Genomic DNA, 20,908 nt, shown 5'->3' on the forward strand with positions numbered 1-20,908 from the left:
AATATGGCTCATTTACATCATAAAGCAATGATGTTGATTAGTGTACATTGTTCCTATTTGTAAAATAAACCAATAAAGTAAGCAAAGTGAAATAAAGCTAATACCACAGAGAGGAACATGTGTGAACAAACATGTCTGAGGCCTAGGATCTATTGGTTGTGTAACTGTGGTTAATTTGGGTGTTGGTAATAGAGCCAACGTCAGTAGCAATCCATTTTCTTAAAAGCGCATGAATGGCAGCATGAAACGAGGCTTCACAGGGGCTCCGCAAGTGGTGAACAATAGTGTGAGTCTGTTTGTGGATTCCCCGCTGCGGGTGCGTGTGTTGGCACCAGCTGGCTCATGCCGCAGCAGCTAGAGGAGTCAGGGGGTCCTGTTTGATTTGGCTCGGCATTAATAAGTTCTCGCTCATTGGCTGCGGAAATTACAGAAATAGCAATTAAGGAAATGGAATGATTTTATTGGCTACAGTGTTTACATGCTTGCAGATGTGAGGCAGCTGTACTACAGGGGCGTAGCCAGCCTACTGAAGAGGGTGGGTCTTTTTCCCTGAAAAGTGGACCTCCACAGGGGAGTTTACATAGGTCAGACTTTGACTTGATGTTACTATTACATTATTAGCCAAACCAATCAGGTGGGCCTTCCACTATCCACCACATAATCTACATTGCATAAATATCACAAGATTTTTTCACTGAAATATACAGATTCCTTCACTGAATTACAGCATTTTCTTTAGATTGTACTGAGTGAATTTCAGTGACTTTGCACAAAAAAGATTAGAGGTAGGAATAAACCCACCTCCTTTCCTTAATTTTGAAAACAATTGTTCTATGTTCTGCTTTAGTGTTCATTTTTTTTATTGTTGATTGCCCTTTTTATTGTCTACTACACATTGTTGCACCAGCTGTCAGTAAATTGAAATCAATTTAATCAATTGATCAATAAGTTATATTTAGAGAAGCCCTAATGATTCATGAGCCATGCTTGTTGTATTTAAACGTTGAATGCATTGCATCAGTACTCTTATTTCATGAGGGTTAAATTCTTGAAATACCAAACAGAAAATTATCTAATCAGGAATTTTTCCCTCTTTGATACTTAGGTAGATACAGCCAAGTGAGCTCTCCCTTTGGCTAGGACTTAGGGAGCTGAACTGAAGGCCTAATATCAGTCTACCCATTAATATAATGAGGCACTGACAGTAGAATCAACCAATCACATTCTAGTGAACAATGGGCTCTCTGGATGTTCTAGATACATCACTGACTGTGAGTACAAGTGGTGGACTGATTAAGGCATTTTAGTCAATTGAGTGACTGTAAAACAACAAGGTAAAATATATGTTCATATGTCTGTTACAGGCTTTTAAATAAAACATGGAATGTCTTTTACAAGCTTCAAATGCCTGTGTTTGATCCAGAATGGCCAAAAAAAGTGAATGTGAATCACTGTTAGTTTAGCAGTACTACTAGAATCCCATAGGGGTGCTAGCAGAAATTAGCATTATTGTAGAGGTGTTTTCTCCTTGTTTTTAATCAAGACATTTTTGGCCTGAACGGAAAGCCTAGCTCTAAAACTGATGGATCACTATGGGTAAAAACACTGGTTGGTATGTCAATGAAATATGTCAAAATTAGCATAGATCCTTAACATTTTTCACATTACATATGTAGGTCTATGCAAATCTGTCCATGCATTACATCATCATCCTTTAGGGTTCCAGTACGAATACAGACCTCTGAAGTCGTGTCATCAGTCTGTACTCAGTGTCCGGCCTACACTCTTAAAGTGATGCTTCTTCAGGGGCTCTTTAGTAAAGAGAAAGGTTCTATATAGAAACATGAGCACTCAAAGAACCCTTTGCATGATTTAAAGGTTCTTTGCATCTTGAAAGAATTCTTCAGACTGATGGAGACTGTGCCATAGATTTTTTAAAAGGTTCTATATAGCACCAAAAATGGTTCTTCTGTTGTTACAGGCTTGACATCGTAACTATAGAACCCTTATTGGTGCTATACAGAACACTTTTCAAAAACGTTCTATATAGAACCATATAAAACACATTCTCCATCAATCTGAAGGACACTTTCACGATTCTAAAAACCCTTTAATCATGCAGAGGGTTCTTTGAGCATTCATGGTTCTATATAGAACCTTTTTAAAAAAAGGGTTCTGTATAGCACCAAAAATGGTTCTTCTGTTGTTACAGGCTTGACATCATAACTATAGAACCCTTATTGGTGCTATACAGAACACTTTTCAAAAACGTTCTATATAGAACCATATAAAACACACTCCGAATCAATCTAAAGAACACTTTCATGATGCAAAGAACCCTTTAATCATGCAATGGGGTTTTTTAAGTGTTCATGGTTCTACATAGAACCATTTTCTTTGCTGAAGAACCCCTGAAGACCCATCCTTTTCAGGTGTGTATGTAAATCCAGGTCTAAGCTGGTTTTCTGTATGACAAAAATGAATGAGATTTTTGGAAAATCTGCATTGTCATGTCCTGTGGTGAACTAAAACGTTCCAAAGCTGATGTATTTTGCTATACAGACAATTTTTCTTTGAACTTAAATAGCTGAAATACAGCTACACACAAGCTAAAACTGCTGCGCACTGATATTGTAAAAATGGCAACTTCAACAAAACACCCCACGCAAATCAGCAAGCTTTGTCAACCATGGTAGTTTTGAAGCTTTGGTAGTTTTAGTCTGCAGTGTGAATAGCTGGTGTTGGAATATAAGAGTGGTGAAGTTTCATAGTAGATTTATTTTCATTTGTCATCATTTCTGTGTGCAGGAGCGTTAGCTTGCTTGTAGCATGTGTGTAGCATTATTTAAATTTAGACTCCTTAACAAGCTTGTAATTCAGAGGATCCACAGGACATGAAAGCGATGATTGAGACCAAGACTTCCTAACATGGGCGTAACGCCGACTACAGAATGACAACATGATTTCAGAGGCCTAGTACCATTATCCAAATAGCCTGTATGGAGTATATCACTGTTGTCGGAACAAAACCTTGCATCTTTACAGGAGAAGGAGAAAACATACTTTTAATGTGAGTCAATGGAACCAGATTTTTTTCAGAGTAATTTTGGGCCGTTTCTTTTCATCCATTCATCATGAATTTTGCACACAATGTAAAGAGCAACAGGCATTTTCAAATTATATCAAAAACTGAAAAATGTTGAAAATGGAGATACGAGGTTTTGTTCCCACAGCAGCGATATCTGGGCAGTTGTATGGACATTAATGATGTTCTTCTCTTTCCTTGTGTGCAGTGATGCGATGGTCCGAGCTGCTGGGAGTCGGTTTCTGTTGTGTTGTGTTTAGTTTTGCTTTCTGCGCTATGGCTGTGATGCTCCTCCATATGGTGTACAGTCAGACTGCATCAGTCCATTAGCGTTGCCTGTGATCTGGAGGCTGCTTTAATCTAACGCTGTAAACTCCACTTAATTACATCCTCCAAAAGAGCGCTCTTAATTATAACAACAATAATCCTGCAGGAAAAGGGGGCAGTTTGGTCGAAGGCAGCATGTTAGCGCTGTTGAAGGAGGGTAAGGGGATCATTGCTTGGAGTCTTTCAGTTGTGTTCATCTTTTCCACTTAGCCATTAACTGAAGTTAATAAACTGTCAAATTCATTCATTTCGTGCGCTTCATCACATGAATGTGGGCTTAACTGCTGTCTTTGCTCTGTAAACAACGTAATTTATGGGGAGCTAAAATTGGTAAACCACACTTAAAACTGAGACATAAAACTACTGCATACTGCACTTAAGGACGTTCTTTATAGTGACATTTTCCGGAACATGTTTGCAGCTACGACATCTTTTGAACATGTAGTTTACAAATAAAAGCAAAGAGTAACAGGAAAATCTGGAAGTCATTTAACTGTTATAATTATTATTACATTTATTTCTAGGGAAACAAATGCAGGTATGTTTGTATGTGTATATGTGTTTATGTGTATGGTGTAGATAAAAAAAAACAGCAACTTTTTCTTTTTCTTTTTTTTGGGGGTGGGGGAAGAATTTAATGTAAACATTGCCTAAATGTAAAAGGTTCTAAATGTAGCATTCACTCCCCAGTCCCTACAGTCCTCATATGGAAACTGAGCTACAAAACAGCCTGTTTTGCATTTGTTTTTTTGATGTCATGAAAAACCAAGACACACATATCTGCCTATTCAGTCTATAGCAGCCATTGCCAGGATAAAGAGAGGTTGAAAAATGGTCATGTACAAATGAATTTAGACTGTTTTGGTACATAAAACCACACTAATATCATAAGTAGGTAGAATGGAAAAAAATAAAAATAGCAAATTATGGACATTTAGTAAGAAATGTTCCTTCATTTTTGTAGTAAAGACATGTATTTAGTAAATTAGTGCATAGATAATGTCAAACAAATTGCCTTATTATTTTAAATTGCTTTAAAGGAGAAATTCATGGATTTTTCAAAAGTGCTCGTAACTTAATCATCAAAATCATTAAAACGGTTTTTGGGTGGAAAGGTGTATGCAGGGCATTGTGAGGCAATATAGTCTCCAAAGAAGAAGATATATCACTGTTTTACCATTATCAGAAGTGGCTTCAGTTTTTGATGTTAAATAAAATAGTTGCTATATTTGTGTTGTAGACATCGCAACCCTGGTCACCACCACTGTAAAGTCAAGTTTTTCGGCAAAGAATTTCACACCAAACCAATCTGAATGACTTTGTTTACATCTTTGCCATTGAATTATGCACAAATTTCGAGAAATCGGTGGCATTTCCCTTTGAGAGAGAGAGTAAGTTCAACACGCGGACCGTACAGGGTAGGAACTATCACGTGCAAAGGCAGATTTCACCCGGACTCGCGCAGTGTCGGCCCGCTCTCTGTGTTGTTGTGAAGAGGTCGATCATGGCGTCTGGCTCGGAGGTAAAAACATTACAGGAATCTCAACAAAACACGCTTTTCAGCCGCTCTCCCGGCTCTCTCGCGTTAGGTCTGTACTTTTAGGCCGGTCTAGTGTTGCTGAACGTTGAAAAATCCCTTTCTAGGATCTTCATTTTCCTCAGTTCGTGTTTTCGGGTCGGGCTGTTAGCTGAACGGGCTAACATTAACTTAGCTGAGCGTTTAATGAAATACAACAACGTAAAACTGGAGACAAACAAATATAACCGCTTAAACATTCTGTTAGACATTTAAACATAAATGATTTAAGCACCAGTGGCCTTAAATGTGAGGACAAAGTGGATGTTGTTCCTGCTGAAGATTTATGTAGCTATAAAACATTTTCACTGTGTTGAAGCCCTTTTCTGTCACTTAACCTCTTATTCTCCAGGGTATATTTCGGTTTGTCCATCTGAATTTACAGGACCAAATCGTATGGCAAATTATTTAGTGACTGCATGAAATAAATGTAAATTTTTATTTGATGTATTTGTTTATTTTTTGTAAAAACTCCCCTCAGATCAGTGTTTTATGATCACACATATTGCTATAGGCTTACAGTTTACTGTTGAAAGCCAAAAATCTTAGACACTCTTTGTAATTTTTTATAAAAAATAATTTTTACAGAGTATATCACTGAAGAGGCACCATCTGGGATCCAGTTTATAGCTCAGATTTGTGGAAAAATGGGTCGACTTTCAGTAGACAAATAAAATTGTGAGTTCAGTTTCTTTTATTCTAAGGGTTTAAAATTACATTTCCCATCTATCTGACTGGAAAGAAGACAGTTACAGCTCTCATATGACCCTTTTGAATGTAGCTTATGAAATATGAAAGTTATGAAGAATATGACAAAGTGCGTTTTGGAACCACTGGTGGTCCCAAGGAGTTAAAAAGGTTCAAATTTGTATAAAAATGATTTAATAATGAAGTGAATTGCTATGCCATTATTTTGTGAAACTAAGTCGTTCTTTTGAAGACATATGAGATGCTTTTTCATTATTTTGAGATGTCTTTATGCTTTTGAGATGAAAATGTAAATAATGAGAGTTTTTCAAAATAGTGAGAATGCATCTCAAAATAATAATCTCTGCAGTGACTTATGATGTCATTTATTCACTTAATAATGGAAAAAATTATAATTAGGTGGCAGATTTCCCATATTTATGTAATAAACCCATTTTTCTCTATGAACGAGTGCCTACTGCGGAGCCTTAGCTGTGTTCCCATCACAGAAAGCTGCTTGGGTTCCTTTTACTGGAGAACATGAATTTCATTCCAGAAACCTTTTCTAATTAGTGAATTAAGCTACTTCAAGGTTCACACATTGCTTATTAGAATTGCCACCCGTCCAGGTTTTTCGGCTGCCTAGACAGGAAAAAAAAATTGTTCCTGGACACAAAATGTCCAGACATCCAAGCAGTTTTGTATGTTAATATTTCTTATGAGGTTCAAGCTGCTTCTTTCTATCCAGTTAATAAACCATTTGTATATAAACACTGTAATAGATTAGTTTATATTACCTTCTATGTAGGGGCAGTTGTTTGGGGAAGGTACTGGTGACATATTTAGGCACTAGGCTGCACTTTAACACGATAACTGAGAAGATTAGGTTCTGTATCTAAACTGACATCTGTCTATTTATCTGTCTGTTGTGAGCATTGCTCCCTGTCCTATGAATTTAGTTAAAAAAAAAACTGATTGAGTGTCCAGGAATTTTTACAGGGCTGAGGTGGCAACACTATTGCTGACAAAGGTTTCATTTGCAGAGAAAAATCTCAAATATTTTTATTGTGCAAAGTTGTAAAGACAAAACTGAATAATACATGCATAAAACCATGTTGGTGTTGCTTTTTAACACTAGCCCCTCAAGCCTGGCAATAATGTTGTTTCCCATTTGAAGAACTTGGTTTGTTATTCTGCATTTTACCCGTGCCTCTGACTGCTGGAGTGTGGAATATATTACAGTCATGCATGCTGTCAGTACCAGCTGGTTCACGGCTTGTTTCACTTGCAAGGCCCTGACCACAGCCTCGTCTGACCAAGTCAGGCTGCTTCTCAGACGGTACAAAAGGAAACAGAATTGCAGCAGTCGGTCTGGTGTGTGTTAAGCTGTGGCTAACCCCAAAAGACTGGCCATTTCTTTATGTCCGCTGCTTTGAAAACAAAGTGGACTATTTCAGACGCAACGGACTAGTCAGTGGGAGGTGATTGAGGGTCTGTTGAGTTTTTATTTTCATTTGAAATGTGATTGAAATATCCCTGATTCAGCCTCTCAGCTAAATGCACTAATGTTAGCATGGTTTGCACTGTTTGTACATCACATTTACTGTGCTTATTTGTGGCATACCGGTGTAAAGGTCATGACAAAATTCGTACTTAAGGAAGAATTTCAACTGGTATTCTGGATTAACTGGTATTCTGTTGCTTAAATATTGCTGCTTATACTACTAAAAGCAATCAAATAGGTTTTTACAAATATCGTCACGATGATCTGCGTCAACCGGCTCACTGACAGGATTACAGTCCCTTTCGTTTAATTGCTTATGTATGACACACCTAGATGGTTCTGATATAGTGTCCACTTTTCCAGCTGACAAAGTTGAACCAGACAAATTGAACATAGTAGATTTTTGTGTGACTGGATTGTTAATTTGTGTCATTTTACATGCAGTGTGCTCCTCATGTCATAATTAATCAGCCTTGTTTTCTCTGTGTGAAGGTATCTGCGCCAGTCATCAGTGATGAGCCTGCCGAAACTGCAGCATCCCAGAAGAGAGAGGAAAGGCTGAGAAAATTCAGAGAGCTTCATTTTAAAAGGGTGAGATAAAAAACACAATTTCATAATCGTCTCTGCAATAATTGCAGTCAATCGCCTATCGCTTCCCTCCTCACACTGCATGCCAAATGACAACTAGCGAAGCTAAATTCAGATCCTGAAGTTCATTCGTCTACAACCAAATCAGGCTTAAACATGGCCTACAGTCGCACAGTGTATGCCTGGCTTAAAGAGAACATATGCAGATGGCCGAACAACTCATGTATTGTTAATCCTTTGAACCCACTGGCAGTATTTTTGCACTCCATCTTCTCAATTCAACTACTCTGGAACTGCTTACTTTACAAAAATGAGACAGACGTCATAACAATCAGTAGCACTTACTCTTTCCAAACACCTTGGTGATATTGCTGCGTGGCAAAGTAACAGCAGGTAATCTGGTTTGGAAAAGACATCACACATTGAGCGCTTCATTATCATGAAATCAAGAGGAGACAAAATCAATAAAAAATATAAAATATCCCCTAAACCAATGGAGCTCAAGGAAAGTAAGTTGAACTAAGGGGTTGGTGCCATCCTATTTTTATACAATTTTACTTGATGGGTTTTTTTGCTACTTTATTTGTATAGTCCTCTATAGATTAACTACTGATGTTTAACATGTTAACTGTTAACAGAGTATCTGGTGAAAAATTATTAACAGGGTTAGCATTAGAACCAGAAGCAAAGTTAAAGGGGAATTCAAAATTTCTCCATAGTTGCATGACTAAGATGTATTTTGGGTTTTTCAGATGTATATGAGTCATTCAGAGCGGTTTGATATGAAATGCAAATAGAGAAACTTACCAAGTCAGTATTATTCACAGCAGTAGTGATTGGGATCAGATGTCAGAAAACTTTAATGCCTGTAAAAGCTCTTTCACAGAATGTAATTATAGGAAATGGTTACAAATATGGTGCCTGACACCCGAGGCTTTGGTTTTTGATTATTTTGAGGTTTTTGGCCTAAAATGCACTTTTTCTATGCATGTCAGAGACGTACTTACATTTGGGTGTTGTAAGGCAAAATAGTGCCCAAAAGTTTGTATTTTTTTAAAGATTTACCAATCCTTTGCCATTATCAACATTATATATAAAACTCAGAAGTCGCATGTAGCTTTAGGAATAATATATAAAATAGCTATATTTGTGTTGTAGTCATCTTGACCCCCCTGGTTCCCGTCACCACCACTGTAAAGAAAACCTGATTAAGTAAGTTTCTGTACAATGAACCGTTTCACATCAAACTGCTCTGAATGGCTTTGCTTTATATAGTCTACATTACCTTTAATGTACAGGATTAGATCTGGGATAAGGTTTAGGTTTTGGAGTGTGGTGAAGGTTAAGCTTAGAGTAAGCAGTAACATTAGGGTTAATGGAAAGTTCGAAAGGTCAGTGTTAAATAAGCATCTGCAGTGGACTGTCCAGATAAAGAGATACCGATGAGTGTGTTAAGTAGTGTATATTTTTTATAAAGTAAACTGAGCAGTTTTTTTGGTTTGTTTTTTTTTATATTTATAGAATGAGGCTCGTAAGCTGAATCATCAGGAAGTGGTAGAGGAAGACAAGAGGCTGAAGCTTCCCTCAAACTGGGAGGCTAAGAAAGCCCGACTCGAGTATGAGCTCATGGTGGATGCAAAGAAAAAGGTAGGCTGATTGGCTGGATGGCATCCTGAATTTTCAGCACCAATTACAGTGCATTTCCACTGTGGTACATTCATTATTAAGTGCCATCAAGCCCATTCCGAACCCGGAGACCATATGGATGGTGTTTCTCAAGAAAATCCTGTCTTTGGTTTCGGTCTTTAGGCTTCTGAATTGCCTCTTCATGATTCCACTGATTGTATCCAGCTCTGTTTTCTTCAACTGTTCTCAGCATAATGGTCTTTTCCAGTAAATTGGTTCATCTCGGAAATGTCTCAAATAAGAGCCTTAGTTTGGTTATCTGGGCTTTGTGTGAGAGTGAGGCTTGATTTGCTCGAGGAACCATTTGTTTGTTTTTATTGCCATTCAGGGTTCTCTCAAAAGTCTTCCCCAACACCAAAGTTCAAAGGCATCTATATTTTTTCTTGTTTCTCTTGTTTATTGTCCAGCTTTCACACCCATAAAGAACCACAAAGAAGACCATAGTGGAGCCAGTTCTGATCTTTGGTTGTAGAGACAAATCATTGTATTGAAAATCTTGTCAAGCTCCTTCTTCTTTCTTCTGCAAAATGCCAATCTGTGTGGTTTTTTTTAAGTGCTGGATCCTTTGTTGTTAGTAATTGATCTGAGTAGGTGAAAGCTGCCCACTGTTTCCACATCTTGTCCATATGTAGGAAAGTTAGTTGTCTTTCCTGTTGTCAGAACCTTAGTCTCCTTCATAGTGAGATGCAGATCCTTCAGCTTCAGCTTCAGTGTTCTTCAGCTTTCTACATAAGGACCTTCAGGTCTTCCAGATTTTCCCCTATGAGTGTTGTATCATCTGCATTGTTGTTTCTTCTTGAATCCTCGATCATCTTCCTCCAGTCCTGCTCCTCTCATTACATGTATGGTACATTATGTGTAAAGTACTTTGCTGCTGAGAAACACAACAACCTTAACAGTTCCTATGTATCAGATCAGGAGTCAGGAGTTCAGATGTCAGTTGGTTTGGTGCATCCCTGTTAGCGATTAGCCCATGATACTTATGACTGGTTGGCGTCAGAAATAGCCACGTTCCCTCATTTGAGGACAAAAATGGTCCTGAATTTCAGCCAGTGAGGGCAGAAAAACACCCATTAATGTATTATTTCCTTATTATTAAGCACAGCATTGGCTTCTGTGTTTATTACTTCAAAATCACATACCTTTCATCAGTTCTGAGAATTGATATTTTTCATGTGATAACTTTACCACGAAATCTGGGCAGTGTTAACCTTTACATCAAAGACGCTGTTTCACTGTAAGCCTTGTTGAGCTTTACAGTTCAGTCTTATGCGATGGAATTAAGTATAACATTTGTTGTGTTTTTATATGTATCACCATGCAACACTGAGTTTTTCAGAATCTGGCCTGATACAGCTTTTGGAATAGGAATCTTCCATAATATAGAATCTTGCATAGTATAGAAGACCATCTAGTCTTACTGCATTATCATGCATTTCATGCCCTTTTTTATGTATGTGTTGAATTGGAGTAAAAATGTAAGACCAAGTGCAGTTTTTTTAAGAGGTTCATAGACAGTTCAAGACGTTTTTTGCCAGTAAAGGTTCTACATTTCCTGTGTCACTCGTTTACAAAGTGTAGTGATAGTTTGGAGTCAGCTTTCGGTCCGCTATGTTTGCACAAGTCCATGTTGTAAAACAAGCTTATATTCCTGTATTAGGAATGTGCCGAACGTGGGGAGGACTACGAGCGTGTGAAACTGCTCGAGATCAGCGCCGAGGATGCTGACCGCTGGGAGAAGAAGAAGAAAAAGAAAAACCCTGACCCCGGCTTCTCAGGTAAGGTCATCTAATTTAACTCCAATTTCAGTCCAGATCCACTGAGGGAAAAAAAAGCTATCATTAAATGATCGTCATCGAATTTTAATGTAGCATTCTATGTAGCATTGTAAGTGGGAATGTAGCATTTAGCCGCTAAAGTATTGGCAAAGATGGGCTAAATCATTTAAATACTAGTTATTCCCAGGGGGCGGTGGGGGGCTAACTTTAGATGCAAGTATTTATAAAGTTGAAAGTCAACTACAAGTATTACCTGTCAGTACTTTTATGGTACTGACCACATTACTTCAGTACTGCAGAGTACTGAAACTGTGTCATTCCACACTAAATTTCAGTACTGATCAGACTCATCAGTGTCAGTAAACCAGTAAACATGCTTACACTGCTGATTGGATGCCTACCTTGCAGTCCGCCTGTTATTAATATCAACTCTTCTTGTTTGGTCTGTAATCCACTGTGGTCAGTAATAACACCCACTTCCGGCACCTCACACTCATTTCTGGTTTAAGCAACTCCTGCTTTTGTTTAGTAATTTACATTCACATTTATGCATTTGGCAGACGCTCTTACCCAAAGGGACTTACAATTCAATTACATTACAGAGGTAGACAAATGTAGTATTAGGAGTCTTGCCCAAGGACTTTTATTGGTGAAGCATGGTGTGGTTGCCCCGGTGGGGTAATAGAACCTTACTCTGCTGCATATGAGGCAGCGGGATCACCCACTGTGCTGCACCAGCCGTGACAACAACTGTTTAAAAGAACACCCCCAACAATTAAAAAGATGTCAGAAAGATGCTAAGATATTGCTTAGGAATCGGTATCAAAGCCAAGATATTGGTATTGGTAATAGTAGTTGCATAGACTAGTCGACCACACCACTTATAATCGCACTAATCTGTGCTCTAGGCAGCAGCGGCGAAATACAGCAGCAGTGTAAACTGCAGTAAACAGGCAGGAGGAGAGAACAGAAATCAGTTTTTCTTCTAAACACAAGAACAAAGTCCTTCGTTAGTGTGGAAATACTACACGAGATGAAATTTCCTCTGTAAGCTGTGCTGTGATACAGGCTCGTAAGCCAGACCGCATAGGCTTCGAGAACTCTGATCAAAAAGAACCATTTGACAAACATAGAAGATGACCAGTCACTGTCTGTTACTGCTTGAGTGGAAGTATTCTGTCTGTATTTCTACTTGAGTAACGACCTTTGATGCTTCCAGAGTTTTTTTTTCCCAAATTTCTGAATAATTAAGTCCTTGAGATGTGTTGATGTGAAATGGTTCATTATAGAGAAATGTACAGATTTCTTTACAGTTCCTTTCACCATCTTACAGTTGTGGTGATAGGAACAAGGGTCACAACACCAATACAGCCATTTAATTTACTATCCAAAACCACCAGGAGTTTTCTTTGGGGTTTCTTTGATATTTTAATGTATTAAATGGGACATAAATGTTGAACAAACTGTAGAATTCCCCTTTAAGTACACTTAATTATAACTTGTACTTTAATTTAAGGTCTAGTTCAGCCACTTCACAATACACAAGCCTTATTCATGTACCTGAACCAGTAAATACTAGTTCAGATATAATTCTGAACTAGTGTTTGTTGAGAAATGTATCAGGAGAGGCTAAAAATGGGGCTAAAATCTTGTCGTGTGCACCCATCTTACGAGTGGATTTGCTTATACTCCATCTAAAAGCATTTGGGTTGAACTGAGAGTTACTCGTTCAGCATGAGTCATTATTTCTCTCCCAAGTATGGCGGCCATGTGGCGAGATTAAAGGATGTAGAAATTAAACCATGCAGAGCTTATTTTTTGACACCTGTTTGTGATCGGTTCTGGTAATTAGGTAATTACAGTCTGCCCTCAATCTCTCACTCCTCTGTCATCACTCTGGCTTTTATGTGATCATTTCATTCCTTCATTCCTTTTCTTATGCTTTCTTTTCTTTCTGTGTTCTCTCCACAGGATACGCAGAGGCCCAGCTGAGGCAGTACCAGAGGCTCACCAAGCAGATCAAGCCTGATATGGAGGGCTACGAAAGACAGAGAGAGGAATAGTAAGCATTAGAACCTACAAAATTACATTTAGCCTAATACGTCTCTTGTAATGTATTAATAATACTGTATTAACACTTAAGAGTCACAGGTTTCGCAAGCATATATCGCTGTTGTCCGAAGAAAACCTTGTATCTCCAAAAAGAAAACTTTAGAGGACAAGGGAAAAACCTACTTTACTTTTAATGTAAGTCAATGAAACCAGACTTTTTTCCAAGTCATGAAATTTACAAACAATGTAAAAGACAACAAGTATTTTCAAATGATGTCAAAAACTGAAAACCAACAAAAATGGAGATAGAAGGTTTTCTTCCAATAGCAGCAATATATATGTATGTATGTATGTATTGTATTATTTCTCATTCGCAGCTCATTAAAACAAGTGGACAAATTCTGTTGAAAGCGGGGATGCTACACTTTCAGTCCTTACCATTTTTATGTTTTGTGGTTTTTTTTGGATTTAGTGAAAAGTAATTGCTGTGTAGTTTTGTGCAGAAAGAAAAGCGTCTTACATTTTTGCTGTTTTTGTCACGTTTTGATATCGAAACAAATGAAAAAGTCAGAAATGCAGACGTAAACCAATACATAGTGTAAAATGAATGTAAATGTATTCATTTTGCGACTAGGTAATTATGTAATAACATAAATAAGCATGTAACGTGCAATGTTTAACGTTTTTGAGGCAGTTTAATATCTATGCGAAAAAAGTTGTGAATAATAAAAAAATGAATAAATGTAATCAGCTATAGAATTATGCATTCACATACAAATTATTAGCTACTGTAAAATGCATGTATAGAATATGACAATAATTCTTCTGTTAATTATGTTGGGTTAAATATTTCTAATACTTGAGTATTTTTACATTATGCTGGTATTTGTTTCTCTAACAATTATTTGGAAGCTTCATCTTTTTCCAGCCATGAAAATAAAAGAATAGACTACAAGACATTTCATCATCAAAGGCCTTTAAATAGAATATTGTTTCATATATATTTATATATATTATTCATATAAACAACTCAGCCTGCGTGTCATCATCACTGCTGTCATGATGGTGATAAACAAAGCGATAATTATGGTCAGAATTAAGCAATATATATATAATAGGCTTCAGCCTGGCTATTAATATACTGTTGCCACCTACTGGATGTTCTTGTTTTTAAGGGTGATTTGGAGAATGTGTATTCTGATACCATTATTATCTGAATTGAGCTTTAGACAATAATCTTCCTTTGCCTGTGTGTTTTCTCAGTGGTGAAGATTTCCACCCCACCTCCAACAGCCTGATTCACGGAACCCACGTACCTTCTAAAGAGGCCATCAACCGCATGCAGGAGGACGTGGAGAAACAGTAAGTTGGGGGGCGAGTGGGGGGGGTGATCTGTATACAGAATGTGTTTCAGACAGCGGTAGTTGCGTGTGTGAGGATCTGGGACATCTCCCATATTTCTTAATGGGCCACAATGGGCTTAATGTGCTGAATGAGCTTCCCAGATAAAACTCAATGATCTTATCTACTGTGAAGGCACTTCGGGCCCTTTTGTATCGCAAACTCCATCAACCCTCTCATTTCTCTCGTTTTCCACAGTTTTTTTCTGTTAGGCCTGCATTCTCAGATCTGCATCTGGTGGTGTGTGTGTGTGTGTGTGTGTGTGTGTGTGTGTGTGTGTGTGTGTGTGTGTGTTTAATACATTGTGTTGGTTTTATACAGGGTTCCCGCAGATCCTTAAAACGTCTTATGTTTTTAAATAGATTGTCTTTATCTGTTAGAGGTATTACATTTTAAAACAAAGCATAAAGTCTGGGTTAAAAAGAGAATATTAAACTAATTCATAATATTCTGCCCACCAGAAATTTCCAGCTGACCGATAAAGGATGACTAAATCGCAAAGTTAAGCACACTGAAAAGACAGCGCAATGATCATGCATCTCAAAACAAACCATATTTGGTTTTCAAACAATTGGTTTGCATAGACTAGACATTAATACAAGCCATATTTGAGTTTGTGTCTGGTGGTGTGCTGTAGAAATGGTATGTTTCCTTTGTTGAGGTCTTTAGAAATTATTTAATTTGACTTTAAAAATCGCCCAGCAGCCCTGTTATAGCGTGTAGCTTTAAATGTTTTCTAGTGCTCTCTTGTGCCTGTGAAAAGCCAACTTTTGTAAAGTGTTTTTAGTACAAATGACAAATGTTATATTTGTTGTTTGCAGCAACTTAACTTATTAAAGACTAAACAGGCTTATGGTAAACAAAACTACAAACGTAAATATTTGAGACTACACCTGTGATAGTACTACTTTGGGAATATTGCCTAAGCCCACCCATTTTAACCCTTAGTTGTGATGTCAGCACTCATCAGCACTCAAAACTCAAAAAATGGTTTGGCAGAAAGTCAAATGTACATCATTTTTCATCTACCCCAGATGTATTTGATCAGCCATGACATGTTTGGTGTGCAAATTTTGCTTCTTTAGTTTAGAACTGGAGCTACCAGACTAATGTTGCTAACAAATAATGTAAGTCAATAGTCACCCAAATCATCTCAGTAAATATGTCTTCAGAACTTCTCTCAGCCTGCTAAAACTACATCCAGAGCTTCATTAATGTGCTGCAGACTTGTTGATGTGGTTTAGGACACAGTTCAACTTATTGTGAACTATGAAAATTAATGAAAGTTTACCATGTAGTTGAATGCAGCAGGAATCCAATGTAGACAACAAATGTTGTGCAGAATTCTGACTCTTCTTTGTGTGCATGTGCGTCACGCAGACATATGGATGCTACATGTTCATGGTTTCTTTTATCAATAACTTCATTTTCAAACTGTGTATGTGTGGCTATAAATAGAAACACCCAAAAATACAGATGTAATGTAGAGTCTGTGTTTCTGCATGACATGCATGAACATAAAGGGGAGTCTAGGCTGTTGTTTCTTAGCAACATTAGCCCCGTAGCTCCAGTGCTAAAATAAAGAAGCAAAATTTGAACTCTGAAAATGTGTTGGCTGATCCCCCATATCTGGGGTGAGTGGATTTATTTATTTTTTTATTTTTATATAGGGGGCTAAACAAAACAAAAAAAAATTTAAAAACCATGTGCTTTTAACAATTGTTTGGAGAAAAAAGCAGTCAGGTCATTTATTTAGGCAAAAACTGCTATTCCTACCAAGGAAGACACTTTATTGAACAAGAACCTTATTGTTGAAACTAAATATACCCAAAGCATTAGCACATAGTGTCTTTATGCTAACAGTTTTTTGCAGACCGTTTTTCTTAATTAGAAAGTTTGGTAACACTTTCTATGAATGTCGCATTTGTAAGCATCTATAAACACATTTATAACATGTTATAATGTATTCATAAGGCATTATAAACATGGTTATAAATATTTATAAAAAAGAATTACACTGAATTACACTTTATAGCCATGTTTATTATACATGATGAATTGTTTATATAATGCATTATAAATAGTGTTAATAACATGTTATAATGTCAGGGCCAAAGAAGTCAGTCCCAGCTTGGAGAGCATAAAGTAAAGACAAATACCAAGCTAACGGTGGTGTACATTACCTTTCCCACACTGGGTAAAACACTGATGGCAGCTCTAGTTTAAACTCTGACATTTGAAGCCTGTAATGTGCTTTATTGTGAATGTTTTAGTGTTTCAGTAAATCCTTCAGTAAATACTTCAACTTGAAGCCTCACTCTTAACACTGGAGGAGGCTTTAGTACAGTACGCTTCACTTTACTTAGAGCGGACAAATACGACTTATGAGCTCTTATAATTTGTTATGAACAGTACTTATAATGTATCAATTCATAATGCATAATAAACATGGCTGTAATGTATAATGCATTTTTATAAATATTTATAGCTATGTTTATAATGCCTTATGAATGCATTACAACATGTTCTGAATGTGTTTATAGATGCTTACAAAGGTGACATTCATAGAAAGTGTTACCGAAAGTTTCTTAATTGGTGAAAATAAATAAAGTCCAAAAAGGCTAGACCCAAACTTTTGACCAGCACTATGCACATTGGATGTGCTTTTTACTCATTAGCAGAGTCGGAAAGTTCTGAATAGCATGCGGCAATTAAGATAGATGTATTTACATTATGGTGCCTCCCATTCTAGCCACTTCTGTGTCCTCAGTTCTGTATGTTTATCTCCTGCTATGGATGTGTAGATGCGTATCGTACAGATGTGTAGATTAGCGTGTGGGAGGACGTGCTCTGCAGTAGATTAGACTCTTTCTGCTCTTCTGTTTTGAGGGAGCTGCTTTTAGCTCCTGTGAGAGATTATACAGGGCTGTGGCTGCCAGAGCATGACGCACAACCACACTTTGAAGATGTTCAAACAAACTGTGTGTGCGTGCGCATGGTTAAGGAGGTGTATCTTACTGAGCCTGAGGACTGACACTGTTAAAGTCATAAAGTCAAACATTAGACTTGTAATCCACAAAGAAAGAGGATGTGTTTGTGTGTGGTTAAGGAAGCAGAGGAGGACGGATATAAAAGTTTTTGAATTGGCCACTCGGGTCACCAAGGCGATGAATCTTGTGGCCAAACTGAAAATTTTGTGACCATGTTTTTCGTGTTTGGACTGAAAGATCTAACTACAGTCCCACAGGAAGGAAAAAACAATTAAGTATTCAGAGCTTAGATAATTACAGGGATTTTGTTATGATATATTTAGAGCCAAGGCATTCATTGAGATAGTAATAAGCTCAATATATACAAGTCATAATTTGAGGTATGTTCTGTTGGGAGGTGTCTGTCCTAAACTTAAACTTAAACCTAAAGTAAAAAATAATACTACAGATCTACAGGACCAGGGTTGCTATCCTCTGCTGTAGGGGATGTGTTTTCACTTTAACAAAACAATTCATTTCAAACTCCCATTTGTATTATATATCGCTGTTGTCGGAACAAAACCTCATATCTCCCAAAGGGTAACTTTACAGGAGAAAGAAAAAACCTTCTTTACTTTTAATGTAAGTCAATGGAACCAACATTTTTTACAAGTCATTTTGGGCCATTTATTTTGGTCTGTTCATCATGACATTGTAAAGGGCAACAGGTACTTCCAAATCATTTAAAAAACTGGAAAACGACAAAAATGGAGAAACAAGGTTTTGTTCCGACAGCAGCGATACGTAGGGCCACATGTTCTGATATTTGTATATAAACAAGCTTGATGGGGGTGTTTCTCTTAATTCTTTTGTGTTCTTTACAGAATTGAGAAACGTTCCAAATACAGCCGCCGCAGAGCGTACAACGATGACGCTGACATCGACTACATCAATGAGAGGAACGCCAAGTTCAACAAGAAGGCTGAGCGCTTCTATGGCAAATACACCGCGGAGATCAAACAGAACCTGGAGAGAGGGACAGCAGTGTAAACACCAGTACTGTCACCATGGACTTCATTCTTCTTCTATATGGCAAGCAGTTGTTAGATAAAGGGGACAAACTTCTGTTTTCTTGTGTGGTTTTAGTCAGCGTACCTAAACTATAGAAACTACTATGGCCTGTGTATTATTTGATATTATGAAAGATGCCTATTATACTTATTATTTTGATATGAATGCTGAAGGTGTCGAGTAAAATGGATGCTTACTTTCTCTCTGTTCTGTTGTGTGAAACCTTCCTGCTACACATTTTTTGAATAAAAGAAATTTCCATTTTTAAACACGAGCGTTCTTGTGGCCAGGCGTGGGGCTGTGTAAGAGAGGCAGAGGGAATGGCTGAGCGTGAGAAGCCGGCGCTATCTTTTTTCTTCAGGGCGTGAAGAGGCTATGAGTTAAGGCTCATAGCCTTTGGAAAAGTGTCAGCGTGTAGGTACTGCGGGAGTAAACAATTCGGCAATTCAATTAGGCCATTATCTATCTCCCCATCAGGTCTAGATGCCTCAGAGCAGCAAGATATCAGAGGGAGAGACTTGTGACCTGAACCAGCTTCAAAGTAGACTACAGCTGTTCCCAGGCTGCCTTGATTTGTTCACGCCCATGTCAGTATTGAAGTGTCCAAGCGCCACCTAGAGGAAAAGATCGGAAATGCTGATTCTATTACAAGGTGGTAACAATGCCTTGAGAACTGACATCCTCAAAGGTGGAAACCAAGAGATACCCAATTGTTTAATATTCTGCAGTCATCCAAAGAAGTGAGAAATGACCACTGCTACTCCAATCACTTCATTAGTTGTACCACTGGGTGATACTTCATCCTGATCAGGCCTCATGAGGTTTCAGTTTAAACCCCCCTCCAACCTCTTTCGCTGTGGGAGTCGAACAAGCAGCACGCTGGCCCCATCTGCATATAAATGAATGTTATGAATTAGGCCTGGTGGGGTTTGGAGACAATTGGTTTTTCGGGGGCTGCTTTCAAAGCCCTGGTGTGTTGGGAATTAGAGCCATGCCTTGTTTATGATTTCTCTCTTTTGTTCTCAGAGGCAGTATCGACTCAAAGAGGGGGTCCACACAAATTAATCCCTTTGATATATGTGATCATGACGCTGAAAACGAGATGGAGTCAGAAACCAGAAAGTGTATGTAGGAGCAGGTTTAGAAATCTAGTGTTTGCAGGTAAGACAAGTAGTTGCATCACAGGAAGGATTTGTGTAAAAGCCACATGGTAATTCAACATACAGCGTAGATCTTCCTTCAGCCTTCTTAAAGCACTTGTCACAGCCAAAGTGAGTCACTGAGGACGGTCAAACTTTTTTGTTTGGAGGCTTTTAAAGGAATACTTTCAACCTAATCTGTGTCTGCTGCATCCATAGTGAATGAATGACTACTTAACAACTGCCCGTTGACTTCAGTTGACTTAAGTGTGTTGTGAGTCAACAAATTTTCTGTTCTTTTCCTAAGTACAGGAAAATGCGAAATTATTGTCGGTGGTAATTTGGCTGCACACTACAGGTGTGGCAGGTGGACTATACTGGGGAATCTCTTTAAGAAGCTCAGTAGAAAACAGTGGAACTTTGATCTTAGACTAAAACCCTTCAAAATGTATCTAGAACACAGTGAAACAGTAACAGCTTGGACATCCTTTTACAAAATCATTGGCTTTAATATGGAGTTTTGCCACAAGATTCTGGAGTGTGTCTATGGGAATCTGTGTTCAGTCAAAAGAGCATTTGTGACGTCAGGCACTGATGTTGGCTGAGAAGGCCTGGCTCACAACCGACATTCAAATCCATACCAAAGGTATCCAGTGGGGTTAAGGTCAAGGCTCTGTGCAGGCTGCTGGAGTTCCTCCACACCAAACTCTTTACCAAACTCTTTACGGAGCTCGCGTTGTGCACAGGGGCTCAGTCATGCTGGAACAGGAAAGAACCTTCCCCAAACTGTTGACACAAAATTAGAAGCATATAATTGCTTTGTATACCATAGCATTAACGTTACCCTTCACTGGAACAAAGTGGTCCAAACCCTGAAAAACAGCCCCAGATCATTATCCCTCCTCCACCAAACTTTGCTGTTGGCACTAAGCATTGCAGTAGGTAGATTGACCCATAAGACTGCTAGATATAGATGCGTGATTCATCACTCCAGAGACCACGTTTCCACTCCTCTACAGTCCAGTGGGAGCGTGCTTTACACCAC

At 38.1% G+C, this 20,908-nt stretch overlaps 1 protein-coding gene across 1 annotated transcript; it reads left to right on the forward strand.

Moving 5' to 3' along the window:
- The first annotated feature begins 4,850 nt into the window (after positions 1–4,850).
- syf2 (SYF2 pre-mRNA-splicing factor) lies at positions 4,851–18,993 on the forward strand. Its single transcript, XM_036575102.1, has 7 exons — positions 4,851–4,934; positions 7,672–7,770; positions 9,289–9,414; positions 11,114–11,231; positions 13,203–13,293; positions 14,547–14,645; positions 18,538–18,993. The coding sequence occupies exons 1-7, from the start codon at positions 4,917–4,919 to the stop codon at positions 18,701–18,703; spliced, it is 717 nt and encodes a 238-aa protein (XP_036430995.1). The 5' UTR covers positions 4,851–4,916; the 3' UTR covers positions 18,704–18,993.
- The last annotated feature ends 1,915 nt before the right edge of the window (positions 18,994–20,908 follow it).

Source organism: Colossoma macropomum, unplaced genomic scaffold, assembly GCF_904425465.1.
Source record: "Colossoma macropomum unplaced genomic scaffold, Colossoma_macropomum, whole genome shotgun sequence".
NCBI classification, from domain to species: domain Eukaryota; kingdom Metazoa; phylum Chordata; class Actinopteri; order Characiformes; family Serrasalmidae; genus Colossoma; species Colossoma macropomum.